At 40.2% G+C, this 24,604-nt stretch overlaps 1 protein-coding gene across 5 annotated transcripts in view; it reads right to left on the reverse strand.

The window, feature by feature from the left end:
* The window catches only part of MRPS5 (mitochondrial ribosomal protein S5), a 280,021-nt gene that overhangs the window by 55,779 nt on the left and 199,638 nt on the right, over window positions 1-24,604 (reverse strand). For 4 of the 5 annotated variants that reach the window (XM_005293563.5, XM_042852719.2, XM_065590908.1 and 1 more), the window contains one exon: window positions 13,387-13,524. In XM_005293563.5, the coding sequence (XP_005293620.2) occupies window positions 13,387-13,524 (138 nt within the window). Of the gene's footprint in view, window positions 1-13,386; window positions 13,525-22,495; window positions 22,569-24,604 lie in introns of those variants that run through there. The other variant, XM_008167080.3, reaches the window with a different exon arrangement.

Here is a 24,604-nt window from a genome sequence, read left to right on the forward strand (position 1 = left end):
TGCATTGCAATGAAAACATGTTTGACAGAGAGAATAAACCTTGGGGCAACAACAGGGAAGAGGGGTACTTATTATTTAAATTGTCCTAGTCTTTTCTAAAGGAGTAAACATCTTTTGTGCACAAGTATTCCATATAGCCCCTCCTAATGCTCCTTAATGCTGTGAACAATAATTCTCTTTATGTGCATCTCTCAAGTGTCTGCTCTTCTCCCTTTCTACTGCCCCCAGCAGTTCTCGGTGGGCTTCCCCAGTTTCTCAAACACGTTCTCAACTCCCCAGGACTTCTATGAAGCTCTGCCTCATTTTTCCTTTCAGCAGTTGTGAACTTATTTCCTTCCCTTATCAACACACTACTTCCTCTCAACACCCCTGCATGCTGTATCCACAGATCCACTTGTCACACCACCTGCCTTCTCATACATGAATCATCACTAGAAACAGTTGATTTCCTCTTTATTCTACAGTAACAAGCCTATAAGAGAATCAATTCCCTCTAACAGTACACTGTCACAATAGGAACTGCTGCTCCAGGTCTGACAAAGCACTTCCTACTGTGACAGTATAGAGTGCTTTAAAGAATATTGATTCTCTTATCTAATATCTGAGAATTAGATCTCCTAGCTAGCTACAAAGCTTGCAGAAGGTCCTGAATTTTTCCATGGAGACATAAGTGTATATGTGCTGTGATTTATTTTTCCACTTGTAATTAGTTTCTTATTGTTATACAACCGACATACAATGGACTGAAGTATCAGATTTGCAATATAAATAGCCAACCACCCCAAAAGATTTGGTATATGAAATTTTGCAGTTAGGAAACAAAGCAACATCATAAGAGAAGCATAACCCAAAAAGCAGAAGCTAAGATAAGGAATTGATTGAGTGTACAATATAATCCTATTAGAGAAAAATGGAATCTACCCAAGCAAAAGGAAAAAAAAAAATCACCATAATTTAAAGAGTGTCAACATTTATAGCTTATATAGTCTTGATGCCCAGAGATAAGTCAAAAACCCAAATTAGAGGCAATTTCCAAACTTCTTGTAAAACTAAAATTGGAGTTAAGGTTGAAATTAGGATACAACACTTGCAAGTATGGAAATGAACAGTTAAAAGTCAATCTTATTTCCGCCTCTGTATTATCCTTCACATAACATTCAAAACCAGGAGACAACCTGGCAGCCCTCCACACTGCAAACAAGTCAGAAAACAAATTCTGAAATGTCTCATAACAGACATACTAAGATGCTAGTGAGCCAAATCAATCTCAGGTGTGAAGCTGGGAAAGCCAGTTGATTTTTACCAACAATTAGTTTAGTACAGAATGTTCAAAGTTTATCCTCCCTTCACAAGAGAGGAACTCTGGAGTCTTGCCTACTGAAATTCCTGAAGAGAGCTGGAAAGAACAAAGATCTCCTGACTGCTACTGGTTAGAAAAGCAAAGTTAGTGAAATGCCTCTTCCCTTTCCTCACAGAATGTTGCTGACAGTGCGCCAATAGAATTCTAAACCTAGATCTAGAAAGATAAACATATAGAAGAGAAGTTACAATAGATACGGCAATCAGAGCAAAATTTCTAATATTTAAATCAGAAATTAAAGCTCTCTGTCAGGGCAGCCTGCAGGTGGCAGCAAATACAGTAAAATATCACTACCAAACAAACCAACAACAGTACTGAAAAGATTACTGTGCTTGCAAGAAAAGGCAATAAAAAGCAAAAGCAAAGCTTGAAATGGAAATCAAAACAGAGCTAACTAGGGCCACCCCAGTAATATATCAGATTTCTAGTTTGATTTTTCAGTAAGCCAGAGCCTGCCCTACCACAGGAAAAATCAGAACAAGAAATTCAGCATTTTCCATTCTTGGCAAAAGCTAAGGCTGTAGTTAGAGGCTGTATTCCAACAAGCAGCAATAAAGCTTTTTATCAAATTAATGTAGAGAACACCATACTATAAACCTCCAGGAAAGGCACAGATGAAAAATACTTGCCTTTAGAGTGTTTAGTTTGGATTTAACAGCATTAAACAAATGTAAATTGTGGAAATGTTCCATTAACAAGCATACTTAAAAAAAAAAAAAAAAAGGATTAAAAGGAAATTTCCGTGAAAGACATGATCATCTTAAAGTCCAGTTGACACTTTCCTACACCTTATTGGAACAGCTTTTAAAAACTATTTCAGCTAACATGGATTTGCCAGCCGTAAACACCACACAAGAGACTACATCTCTAGACTGATTTTCATTCTAGATGATCATTACATAGCTGCCAAGTTTTGCACAGCTCCATGTGTAACATTTTATAAAATTACGTAATGAGCTAATTTGCATATTTTAAAGTTTGCCTATACAAGAACTGAGGTTATGGTCAACACCCTGCTCCAAGCAGTGACTTCAGCCTGGAGCGGTGAGTAGGGTTGCTAGGGGAGGGTGAGGCAGCTGTGTGGGTGGGATGCTAGGGTAGAGTGGAGTGTCTGGCTGTTAGGGCATGGGTAGCTGCTGGGATTGCTGTTAGAGACTGGGATGGGGGACGTTTCTTGGGGAGAGCCAGATGCAGCTGGCTCAGGAGGCAGCAGGCAAGGCAAGGGAGTTGGGTGCCAATTCTGGACAGACAGCTCACTCCTTCACTTCCTCCAGCGCTGGGATCCAGCAGGGGGAGCAGCACGAGAGAGAGCGCATACCTGCCCGCTTGGTAGGCGCTACTGTGGCTTCCAGCAACCAGAAGACATAACTGAAGCTCTGGTGTGACAGGGCTATCAAATGCATGACACTTGGGAGCCCAGTTTACACCACATTATGCCAGTCCACATAAACCAACACATCTATGTTAGCTGCAGCTATTTTTAATTATGGTTTTCTAAGATGGTGGAAATTAGTGCTGATGGGGCCTGAAATTGCTGGCAGTCCAAGTAAGGTGACCTCAAAGCCACTGAAGTTGTTTAGATCACCTGAATTCTGGGGTACATTCATCACACACTAGTAACAAAGCTGGCTAGAAAAAAAAACTAATTAACTTTTGCTTCTATTTAAGTCCTACAACAGTGAAGAATCAGGACAGGAGAGAATAGTGTTTGCTTCTCAATACTAATATAGCATATGAGAGAGCTGCATGATTAGAAAATTCTGTTTTCTATTCTTTAATCTGACATTAGCTTCATGTGTGGCTGTCAGCTAATCACTCAAATCCAAATTTCTAAAATCTGAAGCACTGTTCCACTCAGCACTGCAAAGCTGAAGCGAGTTAGATGGCTAAGTACCATTTTCAAGACTGACAAGCACTCAAGAAGCTAAGCCTAAATCACTGAAGTCACTTCTGAAAATGGAAGTTGAGCACCTAAGTCACTTAAGGTTTGCAATGTTGAGGAAATGTATAATGCCTTTATAATCTGGGCCTTTTCTTCTGTGCCCATTCCCACTCATGAGACGCCCTTTATATTCACATCTATAAAGCACTCTGAGATCTTTGGATAAAAGGTGCTAAGTAAACTCAAAGCATTATACAGATCAGCTGGCACAGAACCAAATCCTACATCTCTCAACTGAATAGACAAGAAAAATTCTGAAGCAAATGATTTAAGTGTCATTTTTAAATTGCACATGAAATGCTTATTTGCAAGCACAATACTTAGCTTTATCATTACACTAACTGTCTGATCCCAGAATGGAAGCCTACCACTGAAAACAGACAAAGATGTGGATTGATTCTATTTCCCTCCATAATCCTGGGGTAATAACCAAAAATTGTTTGCAGAATTCCCCGTGGAGGTTTGAGGAAGGATAAGCACAGATTTACCCTTTAGAGGATTTTCAAAAACTTAGCCAGCTGGATTCATAACATTAACTCTTCTTGATTGTTTTAGTCCCAAAAGCAGCATTAAATAGAAATCTTTACAACTAGATTCTTAAAAAGTAGCAAGCTAATTGTGAAGCTCTCTCAAAGGCTGTTTAAAGATGCTTGTGGAAATCTTTAAAATACTTTAGCAGGTTGAGAAGAGACCCTGGAGGCATGTGAGTTGGAGAGCAAGCACATAGTGCACTCACCTGCAGCACTAGTTCCTAGTTACAAACTACTCAAAATAGTTAAGTTCCAGGCCAACTGCGAAGAGCTACAAAAGGATCTCTCAAAACTGGGTGACTGGGCAACAAAATGGCAGATGGCAGGGCACAGGGTAAATATGTGTAATTGTGAGTCACAAAGAGACAAAACGCAGCTGATTGGGTGCCTCAAAAAGTTTGGGAACACTGACTTAGAGAGTTCCTCAGATGGAAATTGCTATAAAATGAAAAGTTAAAAAAAAAAAAAAGACACACAAAACACACTCATAAATGTTCTATTTTTTTCCCTGGTAACTCCACTCTCAACCTCTGAAGATTTCATTGCATAGCTTTGGAGATCTCTGAAGAGCTCATCTTTGGCCATCTCCCCTACTGTCTATCCTAGAAACTTTGGAATGTATATTACATTCTAGACAGCATGCTACCAAATCACTCAAAAATTGCACTTAGGGACAGCTCGGGTATACCCAAGGGGCTGGCAGAGCTTCTGAACATTCAGAAAGTTTGAGGAAGCTGGTTTCAGAGTGGTAGCTGTGTTAGTCTGTATCAGCAAAAACAACAAGGAGTCCTTGTGGCACCTGAGAGACTAACAAATGTATTTGGGCATAAGCTTTTGTGGGCTAAAACCCACTTCATCAGATGCATGGAGAGGAAAATACAGTAGGAAGATATACACACACACACACACACCATGAAAAGATGGAGGTTGCCCTGTATATATGCTTTGTTTGCGGGCAGGGTGGAGAGTGGAGGCCCACATCAAATCCCAGACACCAAAAGAGCTATGAAAGTGCTCGAACTATATTTAAACAGCATACTTTAACTTCACTTCAGTCCAAACACCTAGGAGGACCCTCTCCCCCACACTGAAGTCAATGGGACACTGCTCAGGTGCAAGGTCTGCATGCACACAACTCTTTGCAGGATCAGGACACTAGCTTCTATTCCTCAGTGTCACATGCTGAGCAACTGCTTCTGTTTGTCTGTTTTCATTCACTGCTATACTCATTGCCAGGCAAGAGGTTCTGGGGGGTGTGTGAGAATGCCTGCACTCTCCACCTTGCAGACTCAGAAGATACTTTGGTAATAACATCTACCCTGATTACCAATGGCTTCTCACAGACAAACAAACCTGAGTTGCCTTCTCTGCATCCTGATGATGTGTCATGGAGACAATTTATAAACCTGCCTGTTTATAAAACTTTAGTGATGTCACTTAAAACCCCCCAAACAAACTGGATTTCATTATTGATTTACTGAATAACTATAGTTTAGATATGGTGTTTAAAACAGATGCATTCTATACAAATCTAGCTGATTATTGTTCTTACATTACCTACGGGAAACTATTCTCACGGAGTTATGGGCAATTTCCTGATGCCCAGGAGCTACTTCCTACTTATAACACTGCTCTACAGCCAAAACGCTTCTGAAATAAATGTAGTCAAACTTTACTAGTTCTGAGTCACTGAGAACGAAAATGATGCTTAAAATTGTTGATTGGCTCTAGTTTTCAAGATATGCTATTGGGTCAGTATATACGACCCTTGACTTGGGAATGGCGGAGGATAAGTGAGTTATAAAGGGAAGGGATCTCAATTTAAACCAGAAATGACTAAAATACATCTTTGACTGGATCTATGAATAAATCTATGACTGGGTTTGGACAGTACTTGCTTTTTAGGCAAAACAATGAATGATGCAATCTGAGGCTGGTATTGCGTCATACATGCTATGAATTGCATCATGTTATTCCTAGAAGTCATGGATGATGCAATCATAATGAAGCTTACATCACTCTGCTGAACAAATTGCCCTAGATCAGCTCTAGAAATCACACAGTGTTGTGCTCTCTGATTTGTCAGTGTTTGATTTTGCAAAGGGACACATTTCTGTTTAGCCAAAGTGAGCAGAGATGCCTCGTACTTGTGTGAACAGTGCAGATAACTTCTGCTATGTTTGTGGTGAAGTGACTTTTGCATCACAAAAGCGCAGTATAAGCACTATGGTTAAGAAAGCCTATCACCTTTATTTTGGCTGCAAAATTGGAGATCAGGACAAGAGGTGGGCCCCACACATATGCTGCAACACTTGTGCAACAAATCTTCGCCAGTGGTTGAACAGGAAAAGGAAATCTATGCCTTTTGCAGTGCCAAAGTTTTGGAGAGAGCCAACAGATCATACCAGCAATTGTTACTTCTGCATGGTGCCTCCAGTTGGGAAAGGTGTGTCAAAGAAGAAAAAGTGGACTGTGCATTATCCAAACATTCCATCAGCTATACGCCCAGTACCCCACGGAGAAGGACTGCCGGTTCCTGATGCACCAGAATCCTTCTCACTTGAGTCAGACGAGGAAGAGGATGAAACTTCTGGTCCTGAACCATCAATGTCACAGGACCCACATTTTCTCCCATCCTCCTCCTCTGAACCACACTTCATAACACAAGGTGAACTGAATGACCTTGTCAGGGATTTGGAACTACCCAAGAGTAAGGCAGAGCTGTTGGGCTCCAGACTACAGCAGTGGAATCTCCTGGCAGGTGATGTTAGGGTTTCCATGTTCCGTGACCGTCAAAAGGATCTTGTCCCATTCTTCTTCATGGAAGGTGATCTTGTAGCCTGCAACAACATCGATGGTGTGATGGCAGCCCTCAACATCGTTCACGATCCAGATGAGTGGAGACTGTTCATTGATTCATCGAAGACGAGTCTTAAGGCTGTTTTACTGCATAACGGCAATGTTTTGCCATCAATTCCAGTTGGTCATGCAGTCCATATGAAGGAAACCTATGACAATATGAAACAACTTTTGAGGTGCATAAACTATGACCAACATCAGTGGCAGCTTTGTGGCGATTTGAAGGTTGTTGCTCTCTTGCTTGGTCTGCAGACTGGATACACAAAGTACTGCTGTTTTCTCTGCGAATGGGATAGTCGTGCAAGAGATTCCCACTACATCAAGAAAGATTGGCCACTCCGACAGTCATTGGAGCCTGGGGAAAAGTGTGCAGCATCCACCACTTGTTGAATCAAGGAAGATTTTGTTACTGCCCTTACACATCAAGCTGGGTCTGATGAAGAACTTTGTCAAGGCCATTGACAAAACACAAGCAGCTTTCAAGTACCTCCGTGGAAAATTTCCAAGGTTAAGCGAAGCTAAGATAAAGGAAGGTGTCTTTGTTGGTCCTCAGATTCATGAACTTCTTCGAGATGATGCATTTGACCATGCACTGCGTGGCAAGGAAAAGCCGGCATGGAAAGCCTTCCAGTTAGTGGCAATCAATTTTCTCAGAAACAACAAGGCAGACCACTACAGGTTGTTGGTGGAAAACCTCCTCAAGGCATACAAAAGCCTTGGTTGCAACATGTCACTAAAGATACATTTTTTGCACTCTCATCTCGATTTTTTTCCACCAAACTGCGGAGCAGTGAGCGACGAGCATGGTGAGCGATTTCACCAGGACATTGCAACAATGGAGAAACGCTATCAGGGCAAATGGAGCCCATCAATGCTTGCAGACTATTGCTGGACAGTGACAAGAGATGCTCCATTCAATGAATACAAGAGACAAGCCAAGAAGCACCGAGCAGACACTGAATAGGACTTAACTATGTACATAGTTTTTTGCCTTTTGTTTCATAATAAATTTTATTTATATAACCCTGTTGCTGATTTTTAAAGTGTTACATAAACAGGACAGGTGAAATATTATCATGTAAAGCAACCATAAACACATGAAAAGACCTAGGTTTACAATTTATGATTAAAACTCTACTATCTACACAATATACATAGACATAAAATGTAAAAACTTAAATATCTTAGAAACAGTAGCCAATCAGTTGTTTTAATTGTCATATTTGAATTCAGCATATCAAAATACATAATAAATAGCACATTTTATCTCTGAAGCAGACGACTTCTCAAAAATTGTAGACCAATGTAATTGTGCTGTTTTACAGTATCATGAGAAGATTTTAGAGTTGGAAAAAGCTATCCTGAAAGATGCTTTCCTGCTCCTGCATGCAGCACAGTGAATAATCTTGCCCCACTGTAGATGAACAATACTTTGCACTTCAATAGCATGTTCCATCTGAGGATATCAAAGCTCGTTATAAACATTAAAGGTTCAGTGATTTGCCCAAAGGGAATGCTATTTAGAGATTGAATTCTTAACCTAAACATTTAAAGACCGAATCCATGATCCAAACCCTGATCAAATCCAACTACAAGCCTATCTAGCTATATACTAACTCTTGTCACTTTAATAACAAATGAAAACTGCAATGAATACTTTACTTTGTCAAACAGTGGAAACATATTATTTCTGAATAGCAGCTTAAAATAGAAAATCGGATCCTGAACTTCACTAATGGATGCTGTACTCATGGTACAATACTTTGAAGGTCACTCTGGTTGACCTCATTACAAAAAAAGATGGTTAAAACTTTCCAGTGTTAAGGTGTTTTTTTTGTTTTTGTTTTTTTTAAATAAAGGGGGACAAGGAAGTGACCTCCCTGACACCAATAAGGGGATTTGGGCACTGTAGCATTAGTTAGGTCTGCCAATCGGGTCCTTTTCCTCTTTAAAAAAATCTGAAATGCACTGAACTGTTAACACAAAGTTAGCTTGTATAGTTAAAAATCAGTCAGGAAGTTCAAGGTTCCAACAGCATAATTAACTCAGCTATAAACATGGGTTTTTCCCCCCATTCCTGTTTTTCTGACTAAACATATAGCATTTAAATCAATATACATAACAAAGCAGGCAGGTTGTGAAACATCACTGTTGAAATTTAACTCTGGCTTTTCCTGATTTTAGAGATCTTCAGTGTTGAACAAATGTAGTTGTTTATATTATTACTGATAAAAGTAGTCAGTAACTGTCTCTCTCCTAACTGGAGCAATTTAAGAGCATCTGGAGTAGACATGCTCTGTTCTCAAAAGAACTTTCCACTTTTAATATGGAAAGGAATGATTACTATTTTCCCAGATTCTGTTCCTTTTAAGTTGGGTCAGACACAAATGAAAGAACTAGGACAAAGAAAACTCATCTGGATGAAAAGGAGATATTTAGAGTATAATCTAATAAAAAAGTAGATATGTGAACTGATGTTTCTAGAAAGAAGCCAAATGCCAAGTTTTATACCAAATAAAATTATTTTTAGTTAGCACAGCCTCCTGAATCAGCGATTGGTATATTCAATATAATTTTATGTTCCTGGACTGATTTATTCCCACTTGATTTAGAAACAATGGAAGTGGCCACCTTTCTCATGTATTACATAGCCTAGGAGGGTGGTATACTCTAGTAAGGAAAAGCTTTAAGTTTTCCCCTTTCCCATATCCCATAAGGATGACAGAGCATTTTTATGTAGCACAGTTATACGCGAGTGTTCACTGCAGTATTATACTTTGATACATAAGCAGATGTGGAAGATGTGTTTGCTGAAGCAACTGAAGGGGTATGGCTGATTGGAGCTGAAGTCACTCTGCACAGGTATAATTCTGGATAACAGGTTGATATTCTCTCTGGGTGTATTGCCAAGTAGTTTTAGTGTTTAGGCTGCAGTTACTTGTCTCTGCTGCCTGAGGCTCCATCAGCTCAAGCCCTCTGGTCTTTGAACCAATTCTCAATCATATTAGAATTGTGACTTGTTAAAGAAAATACAAGGTCTGAGATCACGATTCAGTTGTAGAATTTTCTTCATGGACTATGATGAAGGAATGCATTTGCTTGCAGCTGTTAAAGATCACTCTTTTCTGTTCTGAAGAGCTGCCGGGGGAAGTGACCCCCAGAATGTAACAGGCTGAGCTTTTATTGATGTATGTCAAAGATTTTTCTGTACGCTTGTGTGCATCCAGAGTGTTTGGGTCTCTGGGCCGTTCCAGAATGTGTATGTGTGGTGACCAACTAGATCACATTCTCTATAGCAGAAGCTGGGTTGAGATCAGCGGAGCTCCATGTGGGTGCAAGAGGGTCTGCCCACGCATTGTAATAACGTACAGAATTGGGACCATACCAAGCAACCTTGTTTCTGAACAATCTGCTTTCGATGCAGCCTGACAAAATTTTGAACTTTTTCCTCACATATAATCAACTTCAGCTTTAATACTTAAATTACTATCATATTTTGAATTTCTATAGCTCTTCTCACCTAAAGATCTGAAAGCACTTTACAATTAACTGAGCATCACAGAATACCCCTGTGAAGTAGGTGAAAATTATTTCCCTTCCTTTTACAGATGGGAAAACTAAGGCAGAGAGAGGGTAAGTGGCTTGTTTAAGGTCAAACAGCCGTTGGTACTCCTGATCCCTTGTCTCGGTTTCTAATCACTGGGCCAGGCTTTCTCCTCATTGTTGCCAGAACTGTGCTCCAAGAATGGCTAGACCAGGGCCAGCAACCTTTAAGAAGTGGTGTGCCAAGTCTTCATTTATTTACTGTAATTTTAAGGTTTCGCGTGCCAGTAATACATTTTACATTTACTGGGGCCAGCGGACGGAACCCCAGATCGGCAGCAGGCTGAGCTGTTCAGCCCGCTGCCGGTCTGGGGTTCTGTCTGCTGGCCCCTGCCAGGCGGGGTCCCAGCCACCGGCCCCACTCAGCCCGCTGCCGGCCTGGGGTTCCGTCCATCCAGGCCGGCAGCGGGCTGAGCGGGGGCGGCGGCGGCGGCCAGGATCCCGGCTGCCAGCAGAGTGCCACTAAAAATCAGTTTGTGTGCCGCCTTTGGCACGCATGCCGCAGGTTGCGACCCCAGGCTAGACTATGCCTTGTAATTATTATAAAAGCAAACTGTGTTCAAGTAATGATTTCCATTTGGTATCCAGATGGCACCAACAAGAAGGGTTACTATCTATGAACTCCAACGTATAAAGCACACAGATTTTGGCCCATAAGGAATATTTTTTAAAACTTTGTTGAGACAATTCTCTTTCTATTTTGAATAAACAGACTCAGTTTTGTAACTACAAGTTTACATTTTAGTAATGAGCGTGATAGCTACAGGCAACCTCTGACTCTGATTTTTACTGATGTCTAAGGGTATGAAAACAAATTGTTTCAAAGGATTACAAACATCCTCCTAAAGAGATTCTATCCATTGACAGACAGGATGGTGGTAACCTAAGCTCAGAATCCACACAGCCAACCCACAGTACAGGAGGAACCAGAGACTATTGAGTGCCTTGCACTGACCTACGTCCCAGTAGCCATGATGGCTAGGTAAAGAACTATATTCAGAGACTGCTGATCTAGAGTGGCTCAAATTTTGGGTGCCCAACACAAGATACTGAAAAGGGCCCTGCTTTCCGGAGGGAAGGGGTTCAGCACTTTCTGAAAATCAGACGCTTCCAGAATGTCTCAAGCTGGACAAGCACAATCACTAGGCACATTTGAAAATCAGACCTAACCGCTTTCCAAGAGGAAAAGGCAAAACTTGGGACAACACACCACAGCTTTTAAAATTACCTTATTATAAACCGCACTGAGATGTGCCAGTGGACAGGAAGAAAAACCCTAAATGCTGTATGATCAGAAAGGGATATCCAGCTGTCTGGATTTGGACTTCAAGCTGTCTAAGATAATTGCAATTCCTCTTAACTGGAATTACTATTTTTAAAGGTCAATCTGGAGGTACAAATGATCTTGCTACTAGGTAGTTAATGTTTTTAAAAATATGTGGTGAGAGAAGTAACCCTTTAATGATGAGACAGAACAGCACTGACAGTCATTTTGGTTGACATTTCACTTGAAAAGTGTGTTTTATATAAAGTGTTCATATTTGCATTTTTAATATTATTTTTAATACACCTGAACTGCCAAAGGACTTGGGCACTGTACAATGTTAAATATACAAAGCACATCAGTTTGAATGTTGAAGGTGTTTTGATTAAGCTAATCAAGGAAGTCTTCTAAAGAGAAAGAGGCAAAAAGGTTTAGAGGGAGAGAACTACAGGATCAGCAGCCGTCTACTTTCTTTTCCAGAAAGAACATTTTAGGGACATTTTAAAAGAGAGGAGAGATGGGTTAGGATGAATATGAAAGGAGAGGAAGTGTCAAGCCCTAAAGTTCACCACAGCAAGACATGCTACTGAAAGCCCAATGATATAAATAGCAGCAAAAGCATCCCTAACATGCAGGAAACTCTCTGGAAGAGGCAAAGGGAGGCACTCTGCAATGTACCCAGGGCCTACAGCATTAAGGGTCTTACAAACTGACAGGGCCAACTTAAAAACTCAATTCACCACTTTTTACAGAATCACCAGACTTCCGGCATCTCATGCGACACCCACACATGTAGCTACCCCTCACATTTTATGCAGCCAGCCGGGCTGTAGGAATGACTGCAACTTTGGATGCTGGCTATCAGAGGCACCCAACAGCTTCTGTTTCATCTGATGCCTGAAGAAGTTGTATGCTTAAATTCTTGTGAGTCAAGAAGAGATTATCCCTTACTCGATACTAATTAGTTTAATTATTTTTAAAAAATGGTCAAAGTTCAGTTTGTTTAAGAACGTACAGAGTCAAACAATAAGCTGTCATAAAAACAGTGGGTTTTTTTAATCCAGTCACCTAAAGACTGAAATAGCTGCTGGTGAAAAACTTTCTACCCTAGAAAACATCTATTCATGGATTTGTATGGAATCAATATGTAGGCAACTAAGAAAATATCTAATTCACAAAATAAGCACACTGTAATAGCTTGTTATGCTACATCTTTGTCATATTAATTCACTTAAAACAGTTTAAAATAAATACATCCTTTTACCAGCGGAAGTGTGTATAAATTAGAAGAATGGAGATAAGCCAATCAGTTACTTAAAACCCGATCCTGCAAACACTTGTGCAAGATTAACTTAATGCCCTGCGAGCAGTTGTGTTGGCTCCAGTGGAAGTATTCAGTGTGTACAGTTAAGCACATGTGTAAGTCTTTGCAGGGTTGGGATCTAATGTTGTAGCTGGGCAGATGATTAGATGGATATTGTCATCTTTTGTTTTTTTAATTGACTAAAAAAAATCCAAAGACTTCACTGGGAGTTGGACTGGACCCTGACTATATAGGGAAAACTATTCAACTGACCCTATCAACAAGGCACTGTCAAATGTACAAAGTAAATGGAGGGAGGAAAAAAGAAGAAAAGAAAATAAAAAGTTTCCTGTCCCCCACTAGCTTTTCAGCTGTAGTAATCTTAGTTGATGTTTGTAACTATTGTAGATGCAAAACGTTAATACAAAATGGGATTTTCATGTTGACAGAGTCAATATAAAAAACAAAAGAGAGTTAGACAAACTGCTCGTGTTATATAAAAAGTGGTCTTTTTTCAAGACTTACATTTGTTGAAAAAGCTGCCTTGCCTGCATTGTTGTATTGTCACGCTACATGGAGCAGAAATGTAACAATGAGTCTGTAGAGCCCATGCCAGGTTCGTATAGCGACAGCCACTCCTATTCGCTGGTAACGAGAGACAGCCTGTGGAGGAAGATGCAAAATTGTGAAGATATTTTTATTTTCAGGTTGAATGAATCAGTCATAAAGACTTAAAAAGGTTGATTTCTTTAAGAAACCCACAATTATCTCAGCAGACTTCCACCTTCTGTCCCTGGACTGCACAAGGTGAGGTACTTGGGGAGAAGTAATGATAGGTACCACACAACATACATTGATATGTTTAAAAATAATCGGCAGAAGACTTCTTCCATATCACTAGCAGAGATTACAAACAGCCTCTAGAAAAGGAGGGATATTCTCCATCCATCAGGTACGTGACAATAGTAAATAATAAACACATTCCAAGATATATGCACCCTCTAAAGAAAATCTGAGGACAAAGTCAGCCCATTGAAGAGTGCTATTCTAATGCCTGCCTAAAATGTTAATGAGGATCATATCTTAATTTAGTAAGGAATCCTATAGGTTACATATAATAAGACAGGTTGAGAAGGAACATTTAGAAAGTGTGGCAGGAGAATGTCTCCCCATAACTGAAAGGACCTTCCCACCTTTTGTCAATTTTGGTTGTGCTTCCAGATCCACCCATAGCTGAAGTGGCCAAAAATGCCTCCCCCCACTACATTTGGTACAAAGGTGACCATTTCTTTCTCATGCAGACCTAGCCAATTATTCATGTCCTTGTCACCCACAGACTGGATTAATGCAATGCACTACACAAGGGGTCATATCTTGAAGATCGCTCAGAAAGTGCAGCTGATGCAGAAAACAGCAGCTGTTTTATTAATTGTGCTAGCTACAGAGAGCATATTAAATCAGTATCCAGGGAGTGCTCCGGCCTCCTTATTTGGTTTTAGCTGCAATTCAAGGTGCTAGTACTGACTTTTAAAGCCCTACATTGTACAAGAGAAGGTGCCATATAGCGACTGACAGGACCTGATCTACTCTACCTCTCTGGCTTGGTCTACAATTACATCGATATAGCTACATCAGCCAGGGGAGTAAAACCCCCCAAGTTTCTGACTGACATAACCCCCAGTATAGATGCAGCCATACCAATGGAAAAGTGCTTCCGTTGCTGTAACTAATGTTGTCTGGGGAGGTGATGCTCCTACAGGACAGAAAAAACCCTTTCTGTTGCTGTATGCTGCATTGACACTACAGGGCTACACCTATATAGTATTTGCTGAACAGACTTGCCTTCTCCCAGAGCCCCTAGATGTGAATGGCTGGTGTAGGGGGCAGAGTGTTGTCAAAAGGAAGGTATATGACTTGAATTCACTTCCTAAGTCTGCTGACCTTCAGGGTACAGGATAAATTTTGTTCTCTCAGGCTTTTGCCCAAAGTAATGGAAGTCGAGCCTATTTTTATTTACATCCTAGTGTGGGGTTGCATGTCTTTAAATTTGAGCTGACATAGGTCATTTGAATTTGCTATTGTTTATTACTAAAATAAACCACATACACTAAAACAGTATGCATGTTGAAGAAAATGAAATAAAAATGGGTTCACAGTGTGCTGACCTTGAAAGAGACCATCCAAATATAGCTATTCATTAACCAGCTAAATCCAAAACAAACTACTTCCTCATAAAGAAATTGGATTCTTAAATTCAGCCTTTCCTACTAGATTTTAAAAGTACAAAATAAGCATTGATCGTTGCCATATACTGTTATCTTCCAATACTATTGATCTAGTGGTCCATTTCTCAAAAGGTAGGGTAATTAATTCACCTAGACAAATGACAATTTATTAATTTAACTGGGCCCTGTATCAGCAGATTTTAAAAAAATTATCTTAATATTTTATTTAAATTAATATGTTACTTTAAGTCTTATTTAAATGAAAATAAGTTATTTCTGAGGAAAGTTCGTTTGACTGCTAAAAAGTCCATTATGAAAATATTCTGAGCTCCTGTAAATTTCTGCAAAATAAAAAGTTGTCCATAAATAGATACTAAAAAAATAATAGCAATAGAAAAGTGACCTGTTTATTCTTAAAATCCTAGTTAAGTCATTAGGGAATCCAGTACAAATCAAACATATTAAAACAACCCATTAAAGCATAATTTGAAATGCATACAAGATATATTGGCTACCATTCAAATCCTGCATTCCTTATACATCCCAAAGTCCTACTGAATTAATAGGTGTGTTGGGTGTGCAAAGAGAATATTCAGTTAAATAATCTGTTTATTAGAACCTGAACTAAACAAAAGCCCATACTTCTGGGCTAAAGTTTTGTATTTTCAAGCTGCTGCTTCTCCCCCCGCCTCCCCCCCTTTTTTTTTTTTGAAAATGACAAGCAGTAAATCTACATTAGATGAACAATTAATCTTAGGACAACTGTTCATGGCAATTATATGAATGATTTATTTTATCTTTGAGTCTCATGCAAATTAGAGAGATTACTTTTAAAAAGTTAGTCATTTAATCTACAAACTAATTTCGTTTCATATTATGTTGTAATATTTCTAATTTCCCTTGTTACACTCCTAAATCTTCCACAGCTGTAACCTATCAATAAAATCATTTCAAAACTATTTGCAATACCATTCTGCCCTCTTACCTCGTTTATTAATCTTGTCACACCACAAATGCTACTTCACCAATAGAACAATTAATTCTTCTCCAAACTTTACAATTCTTCCAATTCAGTAATAATGAGCTTTCCATATACCTGAGTACATTCTCTACTGATAAAAAAAAATCCTCAGTAGAAATGATGATCAGCATTTAAGTAAACTCCGATTTTTCATTCTGTAAAAAAAGCTGCCTTATTTGGACAGTTTGTGCATAATCAGGAGTATTTTATGTTTAGTCACATTAAGAGGGACGTCCAATCAGTAGATTAAAAAACAGTTTTTGGGACCTCGGACAGCACAGACATTCAGGGCTAGATTTTGTTCTTAGATTGTGTATCAGAGTGAATAAGCTGCTGTGTGGTACTGGTCATTTGCATCTTAACTAATTTGGTTGTAAATGTCCTTCATGGATCAAAATGATCATGATCACACAATATGGCACTGTACTGTAGAGCACAATAAGAAAAATGAAAAGCATTCATTTGGAAACAAATCATAGAAGAGCAAAGGAAGCATATTCATTAGCAAAAATGTCCCTGCTACGTTCCTTTGCTATTGTAGATTTTAAGTCGATTAAAAAAAATTCCACACGCTAAATAAGTCTGCTTCATTCTAACTCCAAAGGGCTCATGGTAGTCAAAGAAAGTGAATGCAAAGACAATGAGATCAGGGAATAACAGTGTTTGGTTATTCAAAAAAAAAAAAAAAAAAAAACTGTTCAAGAGGGATTAAAAGTGAACAAGGGAATTAGCCCAAAAATGAATCTCAAAAACTAGATTAGCAAGGGAAAGCAGCAGGCAGTGGAACCAGCTGGGTTATCAATATGGAAACTGAATTCAGCTAGGATGAGAGCAGGAGATTGTAGACGAGTAGAAAGTCAGTAAAGCATCAAAAGAGGGAAGAAAAGAAACCAGATGAACACTGGCATCGTAGCAATAAAAGGAAGCTGGACATGGGAGAAGTCTGATGGGTCTCAGGAGGCCTGGTGATCGGGAGCCAGCTGCCAGGGGAGAAAAGGTAATACTATTCCTGGCCCTCCCTACTCCTAGCAGCACTTTCTAAGCATCCTGGGTGAAATTCTGGCTCCCCTGAATGCTTCGTACAGAGGCAGCTAGCTACCAGGGTGCAATTTATGATAATTAAGCCTGGTCTACACTAGGAACTTATGTTGGTATAACTAAGACGCTCCAGGGTGTAGAAAATCCACCCCCCAGAGCAGCGTAGTTATACCGACCTAACCCCGGTGCAGACAGTGCTATGTTGACGGATGGCCTTCTCCTGTCAGCATAGGCAGCTGCACCAAGTGCGACAGTGGCACAGCTGCGCCGATGCTGCGCTGTAAGTGTAGACAAGCCCTTACATCTAGAGAATTCCAGCCTTGAGTTGAAAATCAAAATTAGGTATCGAGGGACCCAAAGTGGCTTTGATGACAATATTCTGAATATTTTGGTCTCTGAATTGCAGTGGAACAGAGGAAGATACAGCAGAAAAGCATCATTCCCACGTCCTGAATCTCTGAATGCTGGTATTTAATATACCCACACACTGCTGTGCACATACTCCCACCGAGGGAATAGACATTTTAAAAAGCAGAGACAAACAGGGAAAATATTTGTGGAGGGGAAATAGTCTGGAAAGTCACATCTCTATGTAAAACAACATTTTGAAATGGAGATATATACATTAGTTGCCATGTCGTACACACTACTTCCTGTAACTTTTCAAAAGGGCAGCACCTATGTCTGGATTTATTTATTTTTTAATTATTTCAGACTAAAGCATTTCCTACACATGGTCATAAGCTATTCAGAATTTAATTGGGACCCTGGCTCTCTTGAGACCAAGGAGACATTTCAAGAAAGCAACAACAGCAGAGGACAAGTCAGAGCAGAAAGGAATGCATACTTAATGGGTTTTCTGCTCTATAATAAAAAAACCAAAAAACATGCTGTCACTGCATACTTCTAGATTGTAAACATACTATACAGCAGCTAAGGTTGTGCACTAATCTTAAGGCCTGTCTTCACAGCAACAGTTAGCTCAAGTTAGTATTCTCTAGATCAGGGGTGGTGAGTAGGCGGACCATGGGCCAAATCCAGACTGCCAGACGCTTTTGAACAGACTGTGAAATCTTTTTATTTACTTATTATCATCATTACTATTATTTCAGTGTGAAAAATGTGTCTCTGGAGTCTGGACCTTGACTAGGAAATGTGGACCTTGACAAAAAAATAAAACCCTGCTCTACTTAGTCCACTGGAACTAGCCTAGTGAGTGAAAGGGACCACACTACAAAACTCCTCTTGGGTACATGTTCCCAGTGTGGGCAGGCAGACACATGCTAGCTCTGCTCGTGCTAGTGTGCTAAAAGCAGCAAATATGGCTGCAGTGGCTCAGGCTAGCTGCCTGTGCATGATCCCCCCTGGCCCCCGCGTATGTTCTCGTGTGGCTAGCCCAAGCTCCCAATGACCACTCTGCTGTTTTTAGCCCACTACCTCAAGCAGAACAAGTGCATGTAAGTCTACTGGCGTTGGGAAGCATCCTACCAGGCACTTAAATTCACCCATGTTAGTATTTAGATTTCTAGTATACAAGCGCTTACTAAATATTGACACATTTTATAAGTGCTTGTATACAAATACTAGAAGTCTAAATACTAAGATGGGTGAATTTGAGTGCCTCGTATTAAATGAAGATATTGGTATAAAAGGCATCACAGAACCTTGGTGGAACAATGATAATTAATGGGACATAGTAATGCCAAGGTATAAAATATATAGGAATGACAGAGTAGTTGTGCTGGTGAGGGAGTGGCACTATGTGAAAGAAAGCATAAAGTCAAATATACTAAATATCTTAAATGACTCAAACTGTACCATAGAATCTCTATGGATAGAAGTTCCATGCTTGAATAGTAAGAGTATAGCAGTAGGAATGTACTATCGACCACCTGATGGTGACTGTGAAATGCTCACAGAGATTAGAGAGGCTACAAAAATAAAAAAAACAATAATAATAATACAGGATTTCAATATCCCCATGTTGACTGGAAACATGTCACCTCAGGACAGGATAAGAGATAAAATTTCTAGACACCATTAATAACGGCTTTTTGGAGCAGTTAGTCCTGGAACCCACAAGGGGAGAGGTAACTCTTGATTTAGCAAGATCTGGTACAAGAGGTGAATATAGCTGAACTGCTCAGTAACAGAAACCATAATGTAATTAAATTTAACATTCCTGGGTGTGTGGGATATCAAAGAAGTTCACCACAGTAGCATTCAACTTCAAAAAAGAGGAACTACACAAAAATGAGGAAGCTACTGAAACGGAAAGGAACAGTTACAAAAGCGAAATGCCTGCTAGCTGCATGGAAACTTTTTAAAAACACCGTAACAGAGGCTCAAATTAAATGTGTACCCCAAATAAAAAAAGGTAGTGAGAGGATCCCCCCCCAAAAAATGCCACTAGGGCTGAACAATAGAGTAAAAGAGGCAGTTAGATTCCAAAAGATATCCTTTAAAAATTGTAAGTAACATCCTAGTGAGATAAACAGAAAGGAGCATAAACTCTGACAAGACAAGTGTAACAGTATAAATAGGCAGGCCAAAGAAGAATTTGAAGAGCAACTAGCAAAAGACACAAAAACTCACAAAAAAAGTTTTTTTACGTACATCCAAAGCAGGAAGCTTGCCAATCAATCAGTGGAGCCTCTGAACAATAGAGATGCTAAAGGAGCGTTCAGAGAAGACAAGGCCATTGCAGAGAAGCTAAATGAATTATTTGCATTGATCTTCACTGATATAGAGGATGTGAAGGAAATTCCCACACCTGAGCCATTCTTTTTAGGTGACAAATCTGAGGCGCTGTCCCAGAATGAGTTGTCAACAGTGGAGGAACAAATTGATACATTAAAAGTAATAAATCACCAGAACCAGATCGTATTCGCCCAAGAGCTATGAAGGGAATCAAATGTGAAATTGCTGAACTACTAACTGCAGTACATAAGCTATCACTTAAATCAGCCTCTGTACCAGATGACTGGAGGACAGCTAATGTAACACCAATTTTTAAAACAGGCTCCAGAGGTGATCCTGGCAATTACAGGCCAGTATACCTAATTTCAGTACCATGCTAACTGGCTGAAATTATAGTAAAGAACAGAATTATCAGACACAGATGAACTCAATATGTTGGGGAAGAGTCAACATGACTTTTGTAAAGGGAAATCATGCCTCATCAATCTATTAAAATTCTTTGAAGGGGGATCAACAAAATGTGGACAAGGATGAACCAGGGGATACAATGTACTTGGACCTTCAGAAAGCCTTTGACAAGGTCTCTCACACCAAAGGCTCATAAGCAAAGTAAGCAGTCATGGGATAAGAGGAAAGGTCCTCTCCTGGATCAGTAACTGGTTAAAAGTTGGGAAACAAAGGGTAGGAATTAAATGGTAAGTTTTCACAGTGGAGAGAGGTAAATAGGGAGGTCCCCCAAGGATCTGTACTGGGACCTGTCCTATTCAACATATTCATAAATGTTCTGGAAAAGGGGGTAAACAGTGAGATGGCAATGTTTGCAGCCATACACATTTACTCAAGACAGTTAAATCCAAAGCTGACTGCAAAAAGTTACAAAGGGATCTCACAAAATTGGGTGACTGGGCAATAAAATGGCAGATGAAATTAAATGTTGATAAATGCAAAGTGATGTACATTGGAAAACATAATCCCAACTTTACATATAAAATGATGTGGTCTACATTAGCCGTTACCACTCAAGAAAGATCTTGGAGTCATTGTGGATAGTTCTCTGAAAACATCCAATGTGCAGCGGCAGTCAAAAAAGCAAATGGAATGTTAGGAACCATTAGGAAGGGATAGATAAAACAGTAGATATCAAAATGCCACTATAAAAACCCTTGCTATTCCCATATCTTAAATATTGTGTGCAGTTCTGGTCACCCCATCACAAAAAAGATATATTGGAATTGGAAAAGGTACAGAGAAGGGTAACAAAACTGACTGATTAGGAGCATGGAACAGCTTCCATATGAGGAGAAATTAAAAGGACTGGGACTGTTCAGCCTGGACAAGAGATGACTAAGGGGAAATATGACGGAGGTCTATAAAATCATGAAAAGGATGGAGAAAATGAATAAGGAAGTGTTATTTACCCCTTCACATAACACAAGAACAAGGAGTCATCCAATGAAATTAATAGGCAGCAGGTTTAAAACAAACGAAAGGAAGTACTTCTTCAAACAATGCAGAGTCTACCAGTGTAACTCATCAGGGGATATTGTGAGGGCCAAAACTATGACTGGATTAAAAACAAGAATTAGATACATTCCTGGAGGACAGGTGCATCAGCAGCTATTAGCCAAGATAGTCAGGGACGCAACCCCATGCTTTGGGTATCCCTAAGCCTCTGACTGCCAGATGCTGGGACTAGACGAGAGAGGATGGATCACTAGGTAGTTGCTCTGTTCTGTTCATTCCCCCTGGAGCATCTGACACTGGCCACTGTTGGAAGACAAGATATTGGACTAGATGGACCACTAGTCTGACACAGTATGGCCGTTCTTATATTCTTATGCTGTGTAGATATACCCACGGTGTTTGTATTAGCAGCTGATGAATTGTAACTCAAGTTGCTGCATCCGCTGTGCACTATAAACTTCAGTGTCAGCAGCACTTCGGCTTCAACCCATACCCCCTTATGAACCAGCTATCTCTAGCTTAAAGCATCTCTTAACTTGAGCTACAGACTTATGTGTGGATGGGAATCAGGTTATGAGGAAATCTTTATAGGTCAGACTAACAATGCAGTGAAGACAAGCCCTTATGCACCCTGATTCCTCAGTAACAAACGCATTCCAGGCTAAAAATTTACATAATAAAAACATGGCTACTCAATTTTTCTCCCCCCAAAGTAACAGCAATGGCTGGAAATCTAGTCTCAAGATACGTACAAACATGAGTAAAATTAAAGATGAATAAAAATATTCTGATCTGGATAAGGGAAAACATACAGAAAATAACTATTGTTTATGCAAAGTGACAGCTACAAGAATCTGCTTTGTAACACAGCTGTCTTTCTGATGAAAGGCTTTTGTACCTCCACACCCATTTACTGTAAACTACGGCAGCAGTTCTCAACCAGGGGTCCAGGGCCCCCAGAGGGGCCATGAGCAGATTTCAGGGGGCCCGCCAAATAAACCAGAGAGCAGGGCCAGCGTTAGACTTGCTATGGCCCAGGGCAGAAAGCCAAAGCCCGAGCCCTACCACCCAGGGCTAAAACCAAAGCCCAAGCAACTTAGTTTTGTGGGCCCCAGCCCATGGCGTGGGGCCCTGGGCAACTGCCCTGCTTGCTACCTCTTAATGCTGGCCCTGGCTTTTAACCTACCGGATATGCAGAAGAACAGTTGTTGTGGCATAGGCGGGCTGTGGAATTTGTATAGCATGTTGCGGGACCCTCAGAAAGAAAAAGGTTGAGAACCCTTGAGCTATGTAATATCTGCCTTTACTTTAACAATAAATCTGTTTAACACTCAGGATCTAGGAATTTGGTCATAAGGACTATGTAATGTCTGCAGATTGTAAATCGCTTTCCATTCTAACTACCATCTCAATATATTTTTGAGAGCAAATGTACTCAACATTCAGGAAATTTATTTCACTATGGAATGTGGTGATCTGCAGAATCTGAGCACTAATTAATTTTTACAGTCAGCAGCAGTTTAATAATCCCCTCTACTGCTGTAATTATTTTCTACACAAATTAAATACAGAAAACCATTCTTAACAAAGTCTGTCCTTGTAAGAAGAAAGACTGCATGAAGCTGGTTTAAGCAGCATGATCTGCACTGGTAAGATTTATTTTTCAAAGACCTATCAAGATTTTTATTGCTTAGTTAAAATTGGCTAGGTGTTATTCCAGGGTCCTGAATGGAAAGCTCCAATCTGAAATAACTCTAATGTTCAAGAAGTTAATGTACGTGGAAATCTCAGATGTATTGATAAAATTCCAAGACAGCTATTTTGAAAATATTTAATCGTACTTAACTTTTGTTGGTCAACAAACTCGTTTACCTTCTATTTCTATTCCATATTTCTTCTGCGCAGAAACCAATATGCAAACTGTTGTGTTTTGAACAGAAAGAATACACTAAGCACGGAAGTCCCAAAGTAACACCCAGTGCAGTTATCCACAACTGTGCAGTTATTTCACAGTCACTTGTAGTTTTTTACATCATCTCATACACTCCAGAAAGTCACAAGTGCTCAATCAATGTAAAGCTTTGAAGCCCACTGGTACAAACTCTTCCTTTTTATTAAGAATGTGAACTTTTATGATGAAACTTGAGCAATTTGCCTTCTCCTTAGGAAATGCAAGTTTAAAACACAAGCCTGTGACAGGGTACACCACCTGTATAGGCCCTCAGGGGGACAGGAGGATGGTCAGGTCAGAAAGCCCTGGAGCTCCACAATGAGGAGACGAGCATTAATCAGCAGATCTAGGAAGCAGCTGCAGCCTTTCAGCCTTCCCAGATCACCTCTAGGGAAGAGGTCTGTTCCTACAAATGGATGAGCAACCCAGTGTGACCAGATGAGGGGAAAGGTTTGCCCCAACGAAGGAAACACAATTGGCCTGATTGCACGTCTCCTGGTGGATTTGAGGTTATTTCCAGCTTTGCTACAGGATGGGCATTACTTTATTTTACACCATTCTGAGGAGGAAGGAGCAGAAATTCACTAATAGCCTCAACTGCTAGCAGAGCACCTCACCCTCCCTGATTGAACTAACCTCGTTATCTCCAGACTGATTTATACCTGCCTCTGGAAATTTCCATTACTTGCATCTGAAGAAGTGAGGTTCTTACCCACGAAAGCTTATGCTCCCAATACTTCCGTTAGTCTTAAAAGTGCCACAGGACCCTCTGTTGCTTTTTACAGATTCAGACTAACACGGCTACCCCTCTGATACTAACAGCCTTGTTTCATTCTGTTGGAAGCTTCCAAAGGACTATGGCTGTAGCCAGGCTAGTTGAAAACTTTACTTTGCCTTTGACGAGGGGGAGGAAGCACTCTCAGAAAGGCAGGAAAGTACCCACTGGCTGTCCAGCTTTCTGAGTCCAAACCGGGACGCCAGAGAGAAAGGTGTGCTGGAGCCTCCCCTCAAGGCCCTCCCTTTCAAAGAGCAACAACAAATCTAAACACTGTTTAAAAATAACTTTGATAATGCTTTCCTGGGTGTTTCCCCTCTTTATCTGGCTTTTAGGATTCAGCTGGGGCTATGGCTACTCCAGAGAGCTTTCAGCCACACAGCTGTGCCGCTGTAAGATCTCTAGTGGAGCCGCTCTAAGCTGACGGGAGAGAGCTCGCCAGTCAATTTAATTAATCCACCAGCAGCTATGTCAGTGGGAGAAGCTCTCCTGCCAACAAAGCGCTGTCCATACCGGTGCTTAGGTTGGTGTAACTTATGTTGCTGAGGGAGGTGGCTTATTCCCACCCC

Source organism: Chrysemys picta, chromosome 3 (assembly GCF_011386835.1).
Source record: "Chrysemys picta bellii isolate R12L10 chromosome 3, ASM1138683v2, whole genome shotgun sequence".
Taxonomy (NCBI): Eukaryota; Metazoa; Chordata; order Testudines; family Emydidae; genus Chrysemys; species Chrysemys picta.